At 37.6% G+C, this 15,072-nt stretch overlaps 1 protein-coding gene across 3 annotated transcripts in view; it reads right to left on the bottom strand.

Moving 5' to 3' along the window:
* Positions 1-1,866: 1,866 nt before the first annotated feature.
* Positions 1,867-15,072, bottom strand: part of IREB2 (iron responsive element binding protein 2) — a 37,188-nt gene continuing 23,982 nt past the window's right edge. For all 3 annotated transcript variants that reach the window (XM_039491010.1, XM_039491009.1, XM_039491011.1), the window contains exons 12-22: positions 14,853-15,012; positions 13,849-13,984; positions 13,097-13,181; positions 11,999-12,155; positions 11,434-11,558; positions 10,344-10,448; positions 9,918-10,060; positions 7,746-7,893; positions 7,539-7,661; positions 6,024-6,209; positions 1,867-5,416 (exon numbers count right to left, since the gene is read on the bottom strand). In XM_039491010.1, coding sequence (XP_039346944.1) covers positions 5,306-5,416; positions 6,024-6,209; positions 7,539-7,661; positions 7,746-7,893; positions 9,918-10,060; positions 10,344-10,448; positions 11,434-11,558; positions 11,999-12,155; positions 13,097-13,181; positions 13,849-13,984; positions 14,853-15,012 — 1,479 coding nt within the window. In that variant the 3' untranslated portion in view covers positions 1,867-5,305. The remainder of the gene's footprint in view (positions 5,417-6,023; positions 6,210-7,538; positions 7,662-7,745; positions 7,894-9,917; positions 10,061-10,343; positions 10,449-11,433; positions 11,559-11,998; positions 12,156-13,096; positions 13,182-13,848; positions 13,985-14,852; positions 15,013-15,072) is intronic.

The raw sequence follows: 15,072 nt of genomic DNA, 5'->3' as shown, positions 1-15,072 counted from the left end.
ATTTATTCTTATTCTTTTCTTTAAATTAATTGTTAAGTAAACAACTTGTATTTGCTTTAAATTGTATGGAATAATCAGTGGGTCAGGGAGGTGCCCAGTGCAGAAAGGGTACCCCTGAGTGGGGACGCCCTAGCCCCTGTCCTAGGTGACCACAGCAGGGTTGGGGGTCAAGCCCCCCAGGAATCCTGGGCCCAGCTTTGTTGGGGTTACAAGGACTCTGCCAGACAGGAGAGTCCTCAAGGGCAGGGAGGCCTCTGGGTAAAGGAAGTGGGAGCGAGGACTCAGATCCTTTCGCTAGCCCACTTCACTGGGGTAGCACAGAAGCCAGAAAAGTTCCCCACAATAGCAGGACCATTCCCCTGCTTACATAATTGGCGTCATGAACAGGATTTGAACTGACCGACAGAGCGCCCCCCGGCTTGCTGCCCCAGGCACTTGCGTGGCATGCTGGTGCCTGGAGCTGCCCGACTACTATGATGTGATAAGCAGCACCATGGCTACCTTTTTTTCTTTTTATGTGCTCAGTAATTGAGGGTCTGTGTAATAAGCAGATTGTTATATTTGATTCAAATTTTAATGATGTATTAGCAGGTAAAGAGAGATGTAATAAATATGATCCAACTAGTAAGTGACCTACAATTGTGCCCTTTCACATTTAAAGACGTTTCATTGCCAAAGCAACCTTAAACTACCATGTGTTACAAGTTGCTTGGATAATACTATTTTCAATAGGAGTGTGTTCAAGGTCATATACCCAATTGATAATTAAAAGATATTAAAATATATTTGTTTTATAGTTTTGTTACACTTTGCACATTAATACCCTGAGTTAAATTCATTTTAAAAAAACTTTGTAAGCATCATTAATCATCTTTATTTTGCTTTCTGTAATTTCTTAGTCTCAAATCCTCCTCGCCCCAGGGATGAAAAAAGGCTAAAAAATGTAGTTGGGATTTTTGAAAGTGCTCAACAACTCCCGCTGACTACAGTGGAAGAAGAAATGCCAACACTGAGTGCTTGAAAATCGTACCCTTTATGAACGAGATTAACACAAGTCCCAAAGACAATTCTGTGAATTGGTATGGTGTCCCTATAACAAATCTCAGGCATCTCGTATATCTGGGATATGTCCTTTAGAGTGCCAAAGTGTTCAAATGCAGAGTACACATCTAGTCTAGTTGAAGTGACTGGTCAAATTTGACCCCACGTATAGGTTTTGTGAAAACAAGCTTTAACAATATTTTAAAATTTTACTCGCATACCCATCTTCAGGGAGAGAATCTGGTATGTTTTTGCTTTTGAAATCTCAAAGAAAAACTTAAATAATAAAATAATAAACATTCCCTGCAATGTTTACAACCTGTGTTGCAGCATTGAGTTTGTGAGTACAAGAAAATGAAGTTGATTAGAAACAAAAGCAAAAAAGACTCATAAGGAGAAATGCAAACACTCCCTACCCCCTCCAAATTAAGAGCATGAATTTTCTGAAGTAAACCAGATTTTAAGAATTCTTTCTTTAGGTACTCTAAGGTGTTATTTCTAGAGGCATTTATTTTAAAATGTAGTTTTTAATCTGAGTTCCCTCCCTTTAATTTAGGGAGAAGGAAAGCTGAATCTCAGAGGTATTTGCCATAAGAGAGGGAGGGAAGCAGTCCTTTGCTTATTTTTTACTACTTCTGAGCTGTTCAGTTCACTGCAGAGTACTCCATACACAAAAGTTGCAGTTTGCACTGCCAGTGATTTAATGTATAACAGTTCCCAAATTTTAAGAGAAATATCCTTCCCTCCTTTTTATAAGGAATTATGTTGGCATTTTAAAGACATTCTATGTGATTTGTTTTAAAACAGATGGTTGCATACAAGTAGTGTGATACAATTTTCTTTATTAAAAATAATTTACAACATCAGTAACATTTTATGCACAATTGTCAGCAAATGAACTTTGTCTCAAGATAATATTTCTATACAATACTTAACATTATTGAACTTAAAACTGTTATACTGTTTTGTTGGCTTTAAACAGCAGACACTGATTTGCAGTTGCTTAAATGTGATTAATATACATTTTGTTTCATGTCCCTATATGCATGTGTAAAATTTATAAACATCAACACTATCCCAAAGTTTGAGGGGAAAACATTTAGAAAAATCAGAGTAAGGTTCTTTTCCAAATCAAACTGAAGAGAAAATTCTAAGTTAAATATGTCTAACGCTTGGAGTCACACAGTTATTTTTTTCCTCCTATGCTTTAAAATACAGGAAAGAGCTTATTGAACATTGTATTTTCTGTGGTCAAAGGAGTCCTCTAATTGGACTGTATCCTGCCACTGCTGTGAGATGGATGTCATTTAATCGGGCTATTGCATGTCAAACTACTAGATCCTAGCACTATGTCAAAATTAATTTGTTTTCCCTGCTGCTGTGTTGAGAGAGGGTTATGTAACGCCTGTGATCACATGCACGTGACGCGGGGACAGGGGAAGACAGCCAAGCAAGTTCCTTCATTTCTACAGCAGTTTGCTAATTTGTGACAAGCAAAACAGATAGGTGCATTTATGGTGCCATTTCTCTCAGCACTCACCATGCTTCAAACTTGTGGGCACTGTGGACCTGATCCAAAGTCAGCTGAAGTCTATGAAAAGATTCCCATTGACTTCAATGGGCTTTGGATCGGCCCTAGTGAAATAGCAATGGCAGGACCTGAACTATGAAAACAAAGCTTACTTTGAGGCATTCATAATAATCTTTCACTGATTTTAAAGCATAAGAGCATCAGAATTAAAGTAGTCACTACAGGACTGACATTGGAATGCCTCAACAGAATTTACTTGTTTTAATGTTAGAAAAACTGTAGGTTGATAAATGTCTCGTTAAATTGCATTTTCTGTCACAATATTGATTTACTTCTGGTGTGTCTTATATCACTTCTCTTGAGTATTTTACTGCTGCAGCAACAAGTGTTTTACTGAAAGACTGCAGACGTTGGGAGGTTGTGTGCGGAACTAAAGCAATGGTAGTTGGACAAGAGAGATGTTTAAACTAAACTCTTTTATGCCAAACAGGATTTCCACTTGCTCCCCAATAATGAACACACATTCCCCTTCACTTGAACCCAGAGAAAATATACCACTCAGCTGAAAAACAGAGTGAGATTAAGATAGGCCAGTTTTATATACAATAAACAAGATTTGCTCCACAATCACAACTGTCATTACAAACATCCAAGATAGAAATGAATCTTTGAATACTTAGCTGTATGACTGCTGTGTTCATTGAGTAGTTTTTGTCTTAAATGTATTACATTAATTTATTAAGCAGTGGCAATTTTCAATGCTTTTTTTCTCTGCTAAAAGAAAGCACAGCTCAGCTGGTAAAATGTAGTAAAAGATTACTCAGGATTTTGGAATTTGTATAGAAGACCTTTCCTTCTTCAAAAAGCATATTACACACAAAGGTGTTTAAATGCCACTAGGGTTGTGACATAAAATGAAATAGCCAAGGAATTCAAAGTTCAGTTTGACAGCTGTTATCTCATGTCATGAAAATTACCACCACCTGAAAGTGCTACAAGTTTGCCAGTTTTAACCATGTCTTTTCAGGACTTTGTCAAAACTGTAACATGGTTTAAACAGGATTTTTTAAAAATTACATTTTCATGTAAGAACTTAAAAGGTATTTTTATGCCCTATATTTTTTTTACTGAAAGACCACTACAGTCTATTGCCTGAGTATAAATTAGTACTTTATATTAAAATGCAACCCCCTATCTATGCAATAAAGCTGAAATTGTTCTCTTAAGAGTTTTGATATACATGTTATTTGCAGTAGAAATCCTGAAGCATAATTATGGAAATAATTTACTGGGCATGTGCAGTGGACTAGCGAATACTTAATGATAATAAATATTATTTTTCTCCCAAAAGGAAATATAAACCATAATAAATCACAAGCCAATTTTTAAAATATAATTTGAAAAGAGCTTCAAGAGGAAAAAAAATCTGAAATTCTGATTTATACAAGTGATTTAGAAATCGTTATAATTTAAAAGTTGTAAAATGTTTTTTTTTTAAACTAATGAAACCAAATAAGTTCCTGTGCTGAGACAGTACATTTCCAATTGTAAACTCATGGAAAATAGGCTTTTACCACGGAAGTGCTGACACAACCGAAACTACAGCAGCTCAAATGGCAATGCCAAAACAGCTAGCTTTGGTTAGAAAACTGGGATCTTAAGCAGAGTTCTGGTGTCATGGGAAGAGAAGAGTATTCAGAGCACACATTAGAAGTTTTAAAAGACAATATGGTTATCTAAGCCATGTAATGCTTTACAATGCAATTTAAGAGGAATAAAACATAGTAATTGTTGGCCACACTTAAAAGCAAAGAAGAAAATCTAAAAGCCTAGTACATTTTTTAAAAGTAGGTTTTCACAACTCAGCTTGTCAGTACTTTGGTTAGCGACGTTGCAAACAGTACACATTAACTCCCAGTGTCACACAAGGGGGACAACCATGCTGCTCCAGTTACAGCAAAGGGACATAGGAACTTGCCCAAAGTTTCAGAGCTGCATCTTACTTCCATGAAATAGAACTTATTGCAGCCATCCTCATTTTTCAATACAGAGGTGTGGCCCATGGAGACTTCATATCCCCAGCGTACAATATTTCATCTTACTCTGAGTGATGTTTGATCTGGATCAGATGGAGCACACCATCTCCACAGTGAAGGTAAAGAGAGCCACGGCCTATGTTACAGAACTCTTTGGGCTTTGTGTGGACCTTCTTTGGTCAACCCACAATTTAAAGGATAATGAATTCAAAACCTTCGGATCTGTATTCTTAGCTACTACAAGGAAGAATCCATCTCTCTTGCCTCTAACATTCCATACCATCTGCTACCCTTAAACCAACAAATAGCAGTACACAGATTTACAGGTGCAAAACTAAGTGAAAACAACTGCAGGAAGAGTCTTCTTACAGAATAATCTTCAGCACAATTCAGTTTGGATTTCACATCCTTTATTTACAAAATGGTGTGATAAAATATCCCCCCCATACTTACAGCTTTCTGCCACAAAACACGTATGTCGATTTTAGCAATGTTAATAGCACCATTCGATTATTATTTAAAATCAGGAAGGATCTTGTTGCTGTCACTACAATGATTCACAATCTTCTACATCCATGGACGAAATAACTTTGAGCGGACTGGGACTGTTTGCAGTTCCATAGTATGGATTCCTGGGTTCACACAAGGCATTTTCAGAATTACCAGTTATGCAAGGTATCCATATAGTCCGTAGCTACTATAAGAATCTTCGAGCCACATAGTTTAGAATTCCACCATGTTTATAAATTGTTGTTTCCACATCATTTTCAAATGAGGCAATCACACTGAACACTTTGCCAGTGTTAGTCTTCAAAATAAAAAACAAGAACAATTAGTGTTAATTACTTTTAGAAACTTGTCTCCAATTTTTGAACTCATACTCTACCCACAAACCATAAATGAGACAGACAAAAACTCAATCTGCATATGCCAACCATTCCAGATGTTTGCATTGCTAAAGCCAGTATTAAGTTTTAGATTAGTGCACAATTTTAGATAATTTTGGGGAGCATATTGTGCTGCATTCTCTGCTAGAAGTAGGAGTGATTTTCCTGTGCCTGTGTAAAGTGTGTCATTGTTGGCATTGAACACGATGTCTAGGTGGAAAGGAATCATGCAGACTGTTGCTTTAATCCAGGTTATGAGAGTGGGATTTGATTAAACTTTAATTGGCTTTTAACAAAGTTTCTGTGTCGGGGAAAAATAGAAGTGATTAGGGGCTGCACATGCAGACAAGTAACGGAACAAGAAGGCAACTATAATTATATGTACTTTCAAGATATACTGGCAAATTATGTTCACTAGTAGTTTAAGCAGAAGGCAAGACTTGTTTGCTTTTTCAAGTAAATCAGCATATTACTTCATAATGCCAATTGTCTGCACCTGGAGATAGAGATGTTATATTTTAGAAATACCTTAATATCCAATGTGATGCCTGGAAACAGCTCTTGAGGAAATGATACAGAAAACTGTTCTTTGCCAGTGAGGCCCAAAATGTTTGCATTTTCCCCCGGAAGGAACTGAAGTGGAGCTATGCCAATTCCAATCAAATGACCTTTATGAATCTTCTCGTAGCTTTCAGCTATAACTGCCTTAACCCCCTATAAAATGTAAATAAAATAATTGGTTTCCGATTTCAATCCAGCAGTATGCATAATAATGAAGTTTAATGAAAACAACCATTAAAATGAACACCAAATATTCTTCTGATCAACCCAGAGGCAGCAACTTCCAGACTCCTGTATCATAAACTGGTGGAAGTCTGGTTTATTAGACGTGCCTTGTTATTGGCTCTGCAGTGTTAGCAGGGGTAAAATGCAGTGACAACTTATTTTTGGCACTAGAACAAGCAGACGCCAGTGAATAAACCCAGGAAGCAGACCAGTGCAATAAGGTGGTGTCGTTTTTAGTTATTCAGAATATTACTGAAACTGAAATCTATTAGTGGTGCAGGACCAAACATTGTCCACCAAGGGCTTCAGAGTCCATTGTTATTTTGTAGGAATTAGGGAGATCTTTTGACAGTTGAAGACAAAAGGAAACATTTCTCTGAGAGTTTAAAAAAATGTTTATCTGAAGCTGCTGAGGTGCATAGAATTCTAGATGCTGTCCCAGAGAGATGGAGAATATAGATGGGCAGGGAGCAAGTGACACAGAAAGAGGTCTATGATAAATGCAGTTTATCAGAATAGTCTGCAATGTATCCCATGGCTGTCACCACCACATGCACAAACTAAACAGAGAAAACCATCAAAAATGCAGATATTGGTGACAAGAGCATTAGTTTGTCCAGATGTTTTCCTTTCTTGAGGAAGAGCTGCTCTTTTACAATATCAGCTGAAAATGGGCAGTGATCTAGCTCACTAGTGAAATTCAACTCCAAATAATGGTGTGCAGCTTTCCACTCACAAGATTGCAAAATGTGGATTGAATTTAAAAATGAAAATCAAACATTTAAAAAATATTAACATAATTTTTAAATAAAGCTTCCAGGAAAGAAAAAAAAGAAGGGCAGGAAGTTAATGTTTTTCAGGAAAAAAGAGGAACAGAGACTAAAATGGGAGAGCGATGATTCTGGGGAAGTGACGAGAGAGAATGAAACTTTTAAAAGTTTAAACTAAATTTAAGGAACTACATAAAAGGTATGCAATTTAGCTAAGTCTGGAATCTCTTATGTTGGATCCTCATTTTGTGGGTCAAACCTGATAAATTATACATTTCTGAAATTTAATAAGCTGGTCCTGTAATCACCTGTTTTCTTCTATGCGGATCCTACCAAGGAAAAATTACAGATTATACATTTTCAAGCAAACAATATTTTGCAAATATTTAAATTTAAACTGAAGACAGCTTCTAACATGAATTGATGCTTAAAGACATCATCTTAGAACAATGCATTTGAAACTAACTTCATGAGAATATAACAGTACCAGTAAAAAAGGCCCCTTTGCAGTCCAGTCTCTTGAGCTCCCCAGTCCATACTTCTTCCCTGCTAAAATAATCAAAGGAATGCCTTCTTTCTGGTACAACTCTGCTGCTTCAAACACATCTAGCTGCAGGAAAAAAGAAAGTGAAATCATTAGACAAGCTCTAATCCATTGCCCTTAATTGAGTCATTTGAACGAATACATGCTCACCGTTTGTCCTGATGGGAAATGAACTGTTTTTGGAGCTGGTTTTCCTATGAATTTATTCAAAAGCTTGATATTTGCAAAGGTACCTCTGGTCATCACAGCATCATTACCTCTTCGAGCTCCATAAGAGTTGAATTCACGAGGTGTGAGGCTACAAATATCGTAAGACAGTATTTAATATTCAACAGAAAGTCTACTTATATTGTTTTGGAGGGTTTTTACCATTAGGTGGTATAGAGCACTAGCTAATGAACATTACAACCGTAACTGAACTGAGTGTTAAGTGGCTTTTTGGTGACAATCTAGAGGATTAATTTTCTAACAAAAATGGGTTAAGCAGTCTATAGAAGAAATCAACATAAGCAGTGCCTGCAAGTTCTAGTCTCACGAGTGAGATAGCTGAGTTGGCAGTGAAGGTGAATTCATTCTACGGAGTACCCTTCATTTAGACTGAGGGAGATAGTTATGGGCAAACAGTGGGCACCAGAAGCCATTATTTTGAGATATTTGGCTGATAAACTGGGGTTTGTCGGTGCAATACAGTACAATTAGTCTGTGTAAAGTGCTACCAAATGGAAGGTCTGATTCTGTGAGGAGCTCTGCACCTCCTGTGAAAAGCTGGGTACCCTCAGACTTCACTGGGAGTTAAGGGTGTTCAACATCTCCCTGTATTGGGTCCAGAACTGTTCATTTATTTGAGAGATGAATCAACATCAAACCTTCAGCCAAATTCACATTCTTACAGGGGCAAGTCAGTCTTTAAACGAGGCATGTTATGAACAAGCTGGTCTCTGATGTGTTCCGTGCGTCTATTTGCCAGTCTGCTCTCTTTGCCAAGGATAATAATTTTGCAACAGCAGTGGAGTAAGCAATTATCCCTATACTGTGTTCAACACCCATCAAGTGAAGTGAAAGCAACATCATCATTTCTTATGTATGTACATAGACTAGAACATTAGCAAAAGACTAGTGCTATCTGCTTTGTAAATTAACAATTCATCTATGTTTTGAGATGGATTTGGCAGCAGACCATTATCCTTTTACAATGGTCTATCTCATTGATGGGATATTTTAAAATAGATTTCAGCTGTTCAGAAGGCAAAAGAAATTTTAGATACATTTCTGGTGATGGCCTACAATCACAGCAATGACAGTTCACACTTTAACCAGGACATACACAATTTCTCTAATGCATAATGGCATTTAAAGAACAAAGCAATTTTTGATGATCAGTTGTTTATATGGTAAATTAAGTTCCCCACTGAGACAAAAAATAATTGATTCATTTGCTTCATAAAATATACGTAAGGCCCTTCATTTTCAGTTTTTATTTTATTTAATTTTTCCTGGGAATTTATCAGTGTTTATTACCACAACAACAAAAACAGGTGAAAAATCTGTGCAAAAATATTATTAATTTTTCTGGGTAAATACAGGGGTTTATTTTGCTGGACAGAAAGACGGGGGGAAAATTATTCAGTAGAATAATGCTCTGAATTCTGTTCATCAACGTGGTTTGCTGCAGAACTAAAATAGAACCCAAAACACAACGTCACCTCTGAGTTTAAGAAAATAATACATCTCTTATCCCCAAATAAAACTTTTCATTTGAATAAATGAAAACTAAGGTAGGGTTAGAACTATTACCTATAAATATTTACATGTAATAATTAGGCCACACTGTTTGCAGTGCACGCACTCGACTTCATCCTTTTCTCCTTTTGAATACTTCCGTGTGTTCTGAAACATATTCTGATAGATTTTTGTTTTCTTTCCATTTTAATGTGTCAAATCTTTAAACCGTTATCTGCTAACAGCTTGAAATGTGTACGTGGTAGGTGTGAGATTCATCAGTACATTCAGATGCACACACACTTCAGAGTTTGCGTGTGTGCCTGTTTGTTTATTGTGTGTATCTTCTAGACTAATACATAGCCTTACTTCAACAGACAGCTTTGCATATATACACAAACTAATGTATTATCATAATACATACATCTCAATGTATTGTATTTTCTGAATAAAATAAAGTTTTTAAAATATATTTGAAGATACAAAAGCAGGATGAAAATCAGAAAAAAATGAATAATACTTTTTGTAAAACCCGGGAGATTTTGAGTAAAAATTGGTTTAAACTGAAAATGAAAGGGCTTAAATATATGTTAAGATCCATACCCTTTGTTTGTCAGATACTTAGCAGCGGCGCTATTCCTTGCAATGCTTCCAGCAGGTGATATGTGATCTGTAGTTACAGAATCTCCCAAATACAGCAAGACATGGGCATTTTCAATTGGTTGTAGTGAAACTGGCTCTTTGGCCTATTAGGGGGTAAAAAAACAGAAAAAAGAAAATACATACTTTACCCCCAGGATTCCTAGAACAAAACATATTTAAACTGGTTTGTTCATGACAAAAATGAAGCATCCATCCACAAGTTCCATTCGTTCCAATGGGGTGAACACCAGTTAGAGACAGTTAGATATGGTTAATGCTACACAACTTGATCAGAAACAACCAAAGCGTATTGAAACACAACTCTCCCCTTGCTTTAGTATTCAACACTTCCCAAAATATTATTTTAGATGGAACCACTATACTTACAAGCTTATCAAAAAAAGAAGGACATCGGATATATGTGGACTTCAAATCCCATGGAAACAAAACTGACTCTGGTGCTTCCAGAAAATTCCATCGCTTATTGCCTTTCTACAAAAGGAGAGTATATTAGCCAATTAGACTACCAGGGAAACTGATTTACAATTATCTTATACAGTCTTAAAGCAAAAACTTTGATAACTGTTATTTTTTTTTTTTCCTGAGGTTGTACTCTATTGTGGGAGATACCATCGTAATGTAATGTATATACTCGATCATAAGCCGGTTCGTTTATAAGCAGACCCGCCCCCCCAAAAGATGGATAAGTAAAAATGGAAATTTTTTATGACCCGTTCATAAGCTGACCCTATAATTCAGGGGTCAGCAAACTTTGGCTCCCGGGCCATCAGGATAAGCCGCTGGTGGGCCGAGATGGTTTGTTTACCTCGAGTGTCTGCAGGCACGGAGATAAACCTAAGTAAACAAAGTATCCCGGCGCACCAGCGGCTTACCCTGACGGGCCGGGACAGCAACTGGTGGGGAAATTTTTTTTGAGGGGAGAAGCTGGGGGTCAGGAAAGTAACCTATGACACCCCCCCCCCATTCTCCCCATCCCATCCCTTCCCACCTTATCTGGAGAGGGTCGGGGAGGATGCCTCTGGCCTGGCTGGAGCTGCTCCAGCAGGCCAGATTGGGCGGCGCGGCTGCAGCATGTTCCAGCGGGCTGGGCTGGGCTACTTTGGAGTCTAGGGGGAGAGCAGCATGGCCAGAAGCGGAGGGACTCTGGCCCTGCCTCTTCCCTTCTGATTCTGCTGGCTGTGCTGCCTCTCCTTGCTCCCTCTGTTGTGGGGGAGGGAGGGGCTGTGTCCCACCTCTCCCTCTCCATACCCGTTCATAAGCCGACCCCCTTACCTGGTGCTTCCCTTTTTCACAAAAAAAATTCGGCTTATGAACAAGTGGCCATGTCTTCATCTCTTAATCTTAATTATGGTATCAGAACCCTCCATACCCTCTTCTGTTTCAACCAGAAGATACAGTAAAGCTATCCAGAAATGCACTGTTTTCTAAACTATTTAAAATGACAGACCTATCTTACCTCCATTTTTTCTTTCAGTTCTTTAAACATGGATGATATCACATACTCCTCCTCAACTTGCTGAAGTTCTTCTCGAGTGGGCCAAACATCACGCAGGTAGATATTTTTGCCATTAGGATCAATGCCTATGTAAAAGGTTTTTTTGTAAGCCAAAACAAACAAACAAAACCCCCCATATATGTTGAGACTTTATTCAAAGATGCTACAGCTGATTCCAAAAAAAAGTTATCAGTTAAATGATTTTTTATTTCTTAGCCGCTAGGAATGAAAAGCATGGTCATTCTTTGTCTAGTACTATAATACTGTAATGCTCCCTGCATGCTCAAATACCAGTTAAATGAAACAAACGTGAAAAACTGGGGAAATATCTAATTTCCCCCTTCTCTCATGAGACAAAATATCTGAGTATAAATAAAAGGAGATGAAGTGGTCTAAAGGCTGATGGTCCTGTTTCAAAACAGAAAATGCAAAAGTTGCTGCCATTTAAAAGGCAGACATTCTAAGCCAAAGCACCCAAAGAAAACCTGGTACTATTCTGAAATATTAGATATAAAGAAATAGTTACCTAAAGGCTCGGTCTGGAAATCTATATTAACAGTGCCTGCTATAGCATAAGCAACTACTAAAGGTGGAGAAGCAAGGTAGTTGGCACGGACACAGTCGCAGAGACGGCCTTCAAAGTTTTTGTTTCCAGACAAAACTCCACAAGCAACTAAGTCACCCTGAAAGGTAGAAACAAATACATTTCTCAGCACTCCTCACAAACTTATAGGTGCATTCATGACAGTTTGCTTAGATTTCTGTTATCTTAAAAAAAAGTTAAAGGCACCCTAAGTACTTATGGAAGCCCCTAAAGGGAAAGGTAATTTGCTCACTACCACTATTATTCCCACTCTGTCTCCCCAGTCACAGAACTCACTCTTGGTCCTCTCATGTCTCCTCTTAAGTCAGTCAGACTAATTCTCCCCTCCTTTTTTCTCCTACTTCTTATCATCACCTTTTCCCAGGCTGATGCCTCTATTACTCCTTCATTGCTAACGGCAGCCTTAAGGACTCAGCAGCTTATAGCACTGACATGGCTAAAGGGAGCTTACCATTTAGCTGTCTAAAAGCTGCTCACTCTTGTGACTTTTTTTTAATATTCCAAAACCCATTTGTGCTTCACAGAATTACTAGATATACAGAAATGAGCCATTTTATTGTATCACACCCCATTAACCTTGTTTTGCCAATGACAAGAAAATAGCAAAAGCTTATGCTCTAATAAATTTGTTAGTCTCTAAGGTGCCACAAGAACTCCTGTTCTTTTTGCGGATACAGACTAACATGGCTGCTACTCAAAGAAAATAGCAGAAACTCAGGTTGGCGTATGTATATGTCATACACAATATGACTAACTCTTGCAAGAATACACAAACTTCATCTTACAGTTGAGATTTGCGTAGTATAAAGTTGCATTCACTACAACTTTATTATTTCAGACACCAAATTAGTCACTTTATATACTCTATTTGGCATGCAAAGATGCATCTCCAAATGCACTGCAAAATTCTGGCCAAGGACAAAGTATATTATTTTATACAGATTCTTTTATTTCCTGACCATTTGAGTATAAAAGAAACTGCTACATTGTATACGCACTGTCCGAATCTTTAAGCTGTACCTGTTTTATCGCATTCCGAATGGCTTCTGGCAAGGGAGCAGTGTTTCCAACACATGTTGAACATCCATATCCAACAACCTCAAACCTGCATTGAAAAATTGGAGTAAGTAGCAGATTCAGTTATTTAAAATGAGTGTTAGTGAAACATTTGAAGTTGAGGGAATTTTTTTTTTTGCTAATAGGGCATTTTATAGTAAGTACACTGAAAAGAGCTAAAAATCCCATTACTTTTCGTTTTTCTTGGTGAATTACAAAAAAGTAAATCAGGTCTCCAGAATATCTCCTGATGTATTGCTATTACTTAGTGAAATGTAAGCAAGGACAGTAAAGCTCATGCATAAAACAAAGCTAATAGTGTGATTTGAGTCTGATTATTATTGCTACTGAGCAGTCAAAAGTATAGTAGGTGTCTCAGACAAGCAAGCCAGGACATGGTTCTTGTCCTGAAAAATTTACAATCCAAGCCTCCAGTCCTGTGGAGCTCTGTTAAAGAAAATAGGGCTCTGCTTAGGCACAGGAGATCACCTGCAACTTGTAAATTATATGTGCAGGGGCCAAGGCCTTGATCCAACATACACTTATGTGTATGATTAATTTTAAGCATGCAAGTAGTCCCAAATCAATGGGACTAGTCACATGCTTAAAGTTAGGCACCTTGTGGAACTGGGGCCAAATCTAAGGACTATACATAAATCCACTTACACACACACCACTTTTCCCTCTGTCAGTATGAATAAAGAAGTTAAACTTACCCAAGTTTACTGAGGTATGGTAACACTCCACTTGAACTGAGGTAATGTGTAACCATCCCACTACCTGGAGATAAACTTGTTCTTATATAAGGTTTAACCATCAGTCCAGCTTCGACAGCTTTTCTGGCCAAAAGACCTAAAGAAAAACAGAACAATAGTTAAATAAGACTTGTGCATATTTATTGGAAGAGCAATCGGATTTATAACTACCAAGATGGTGTCAGGTAGGTAAATTACTGTGATGAGGGGAAAATAAGGGAAATCACAATTTACTGTTTCTTAAGGAAACTGTTTAAAAGGAGTATATATTTGTAATATTCCTTAGACAAGTAATATAACAAAGTTGTTTTTATCAATAATAAGAAGTCATACTTGTTTTCTTATTCAGATCAAGCAGATGCCCATTTTCTTGCTCTTACCTGACAGAAAATCTCTTCTCCATGTTTTAATGAATGGTCTAGTGGTCAGAGCATGGAAGGGTGGTCTGGTCTGGGTTTTATTTCAAGTTCTGTCACTGACTTTTCAATTCCTGCTGTTAAAGCTCAGCTAGCATCTGACTATAGGCTAAACTTCACCCTTTCATTCAGGGATCAAAACCTCTTGACACTATCAATGGTTATGTTGATATCCATAACCTTTTGAAAGGAGCCCTAAACAGACTGTTTACTTTATGATCCGACATTACCAAATACAAACACAAACGTATCAGAACTACCTTCAGAGGCACCTAGTTTTTATAGATGTCTGATAAGGCCACAGAAACTTTGAAATTACACAGCACTGTGTACAATAAAGGCCACTTCTCATTAACACCGTTCTAAATACATATAACAGGAATTCAGGCCTAAAAGTACAATGAACAGTGTAACTTTGAGCTAAAAGGTTTGGACACTGGGAATTCCCTGCACTGAGCATTTGCAGAATTGGGTCAAAACTGACGAAAACCATGTAAACACCAGATTGCAATAGTGAACCCAAGTTAGTTGTCACCAGTCCCAACATACCTGCGGCAAGCATGACAGATGGATTGCAGTTATTTGTACAACTAATTACTGCAGCAATGACAACAGATCCATGAGACAATCTGTACTCATTTCCTTCATACTCAACGGGCACAATGTCATTTTGTTTCTCAGTAGCAATCTGAAACCCTTTAAAGCCAATCTAGATGACAAAATATATAACAAGTCAAGAATAGAGATAAGTCAACAACTATAACAGATT

The sequence above is a fragment of the Mauremys reevesii genome, linkage group 10 (genome assembly GCF_016161935.1).
Source record: "Mauremys reevesii isolate NIE-2019 linkage group 10, ASM1616193v1, whole genome shotgun sequence".
Lineage (NCBI taxonomy): Eukaryota > Metazoa > Chordata > Testudines > Geoemydidae > Mauremys > Mauremys reevesii.
This window is presented reverse-complemented; position numbering and strand designations above follow the sequence as displayed.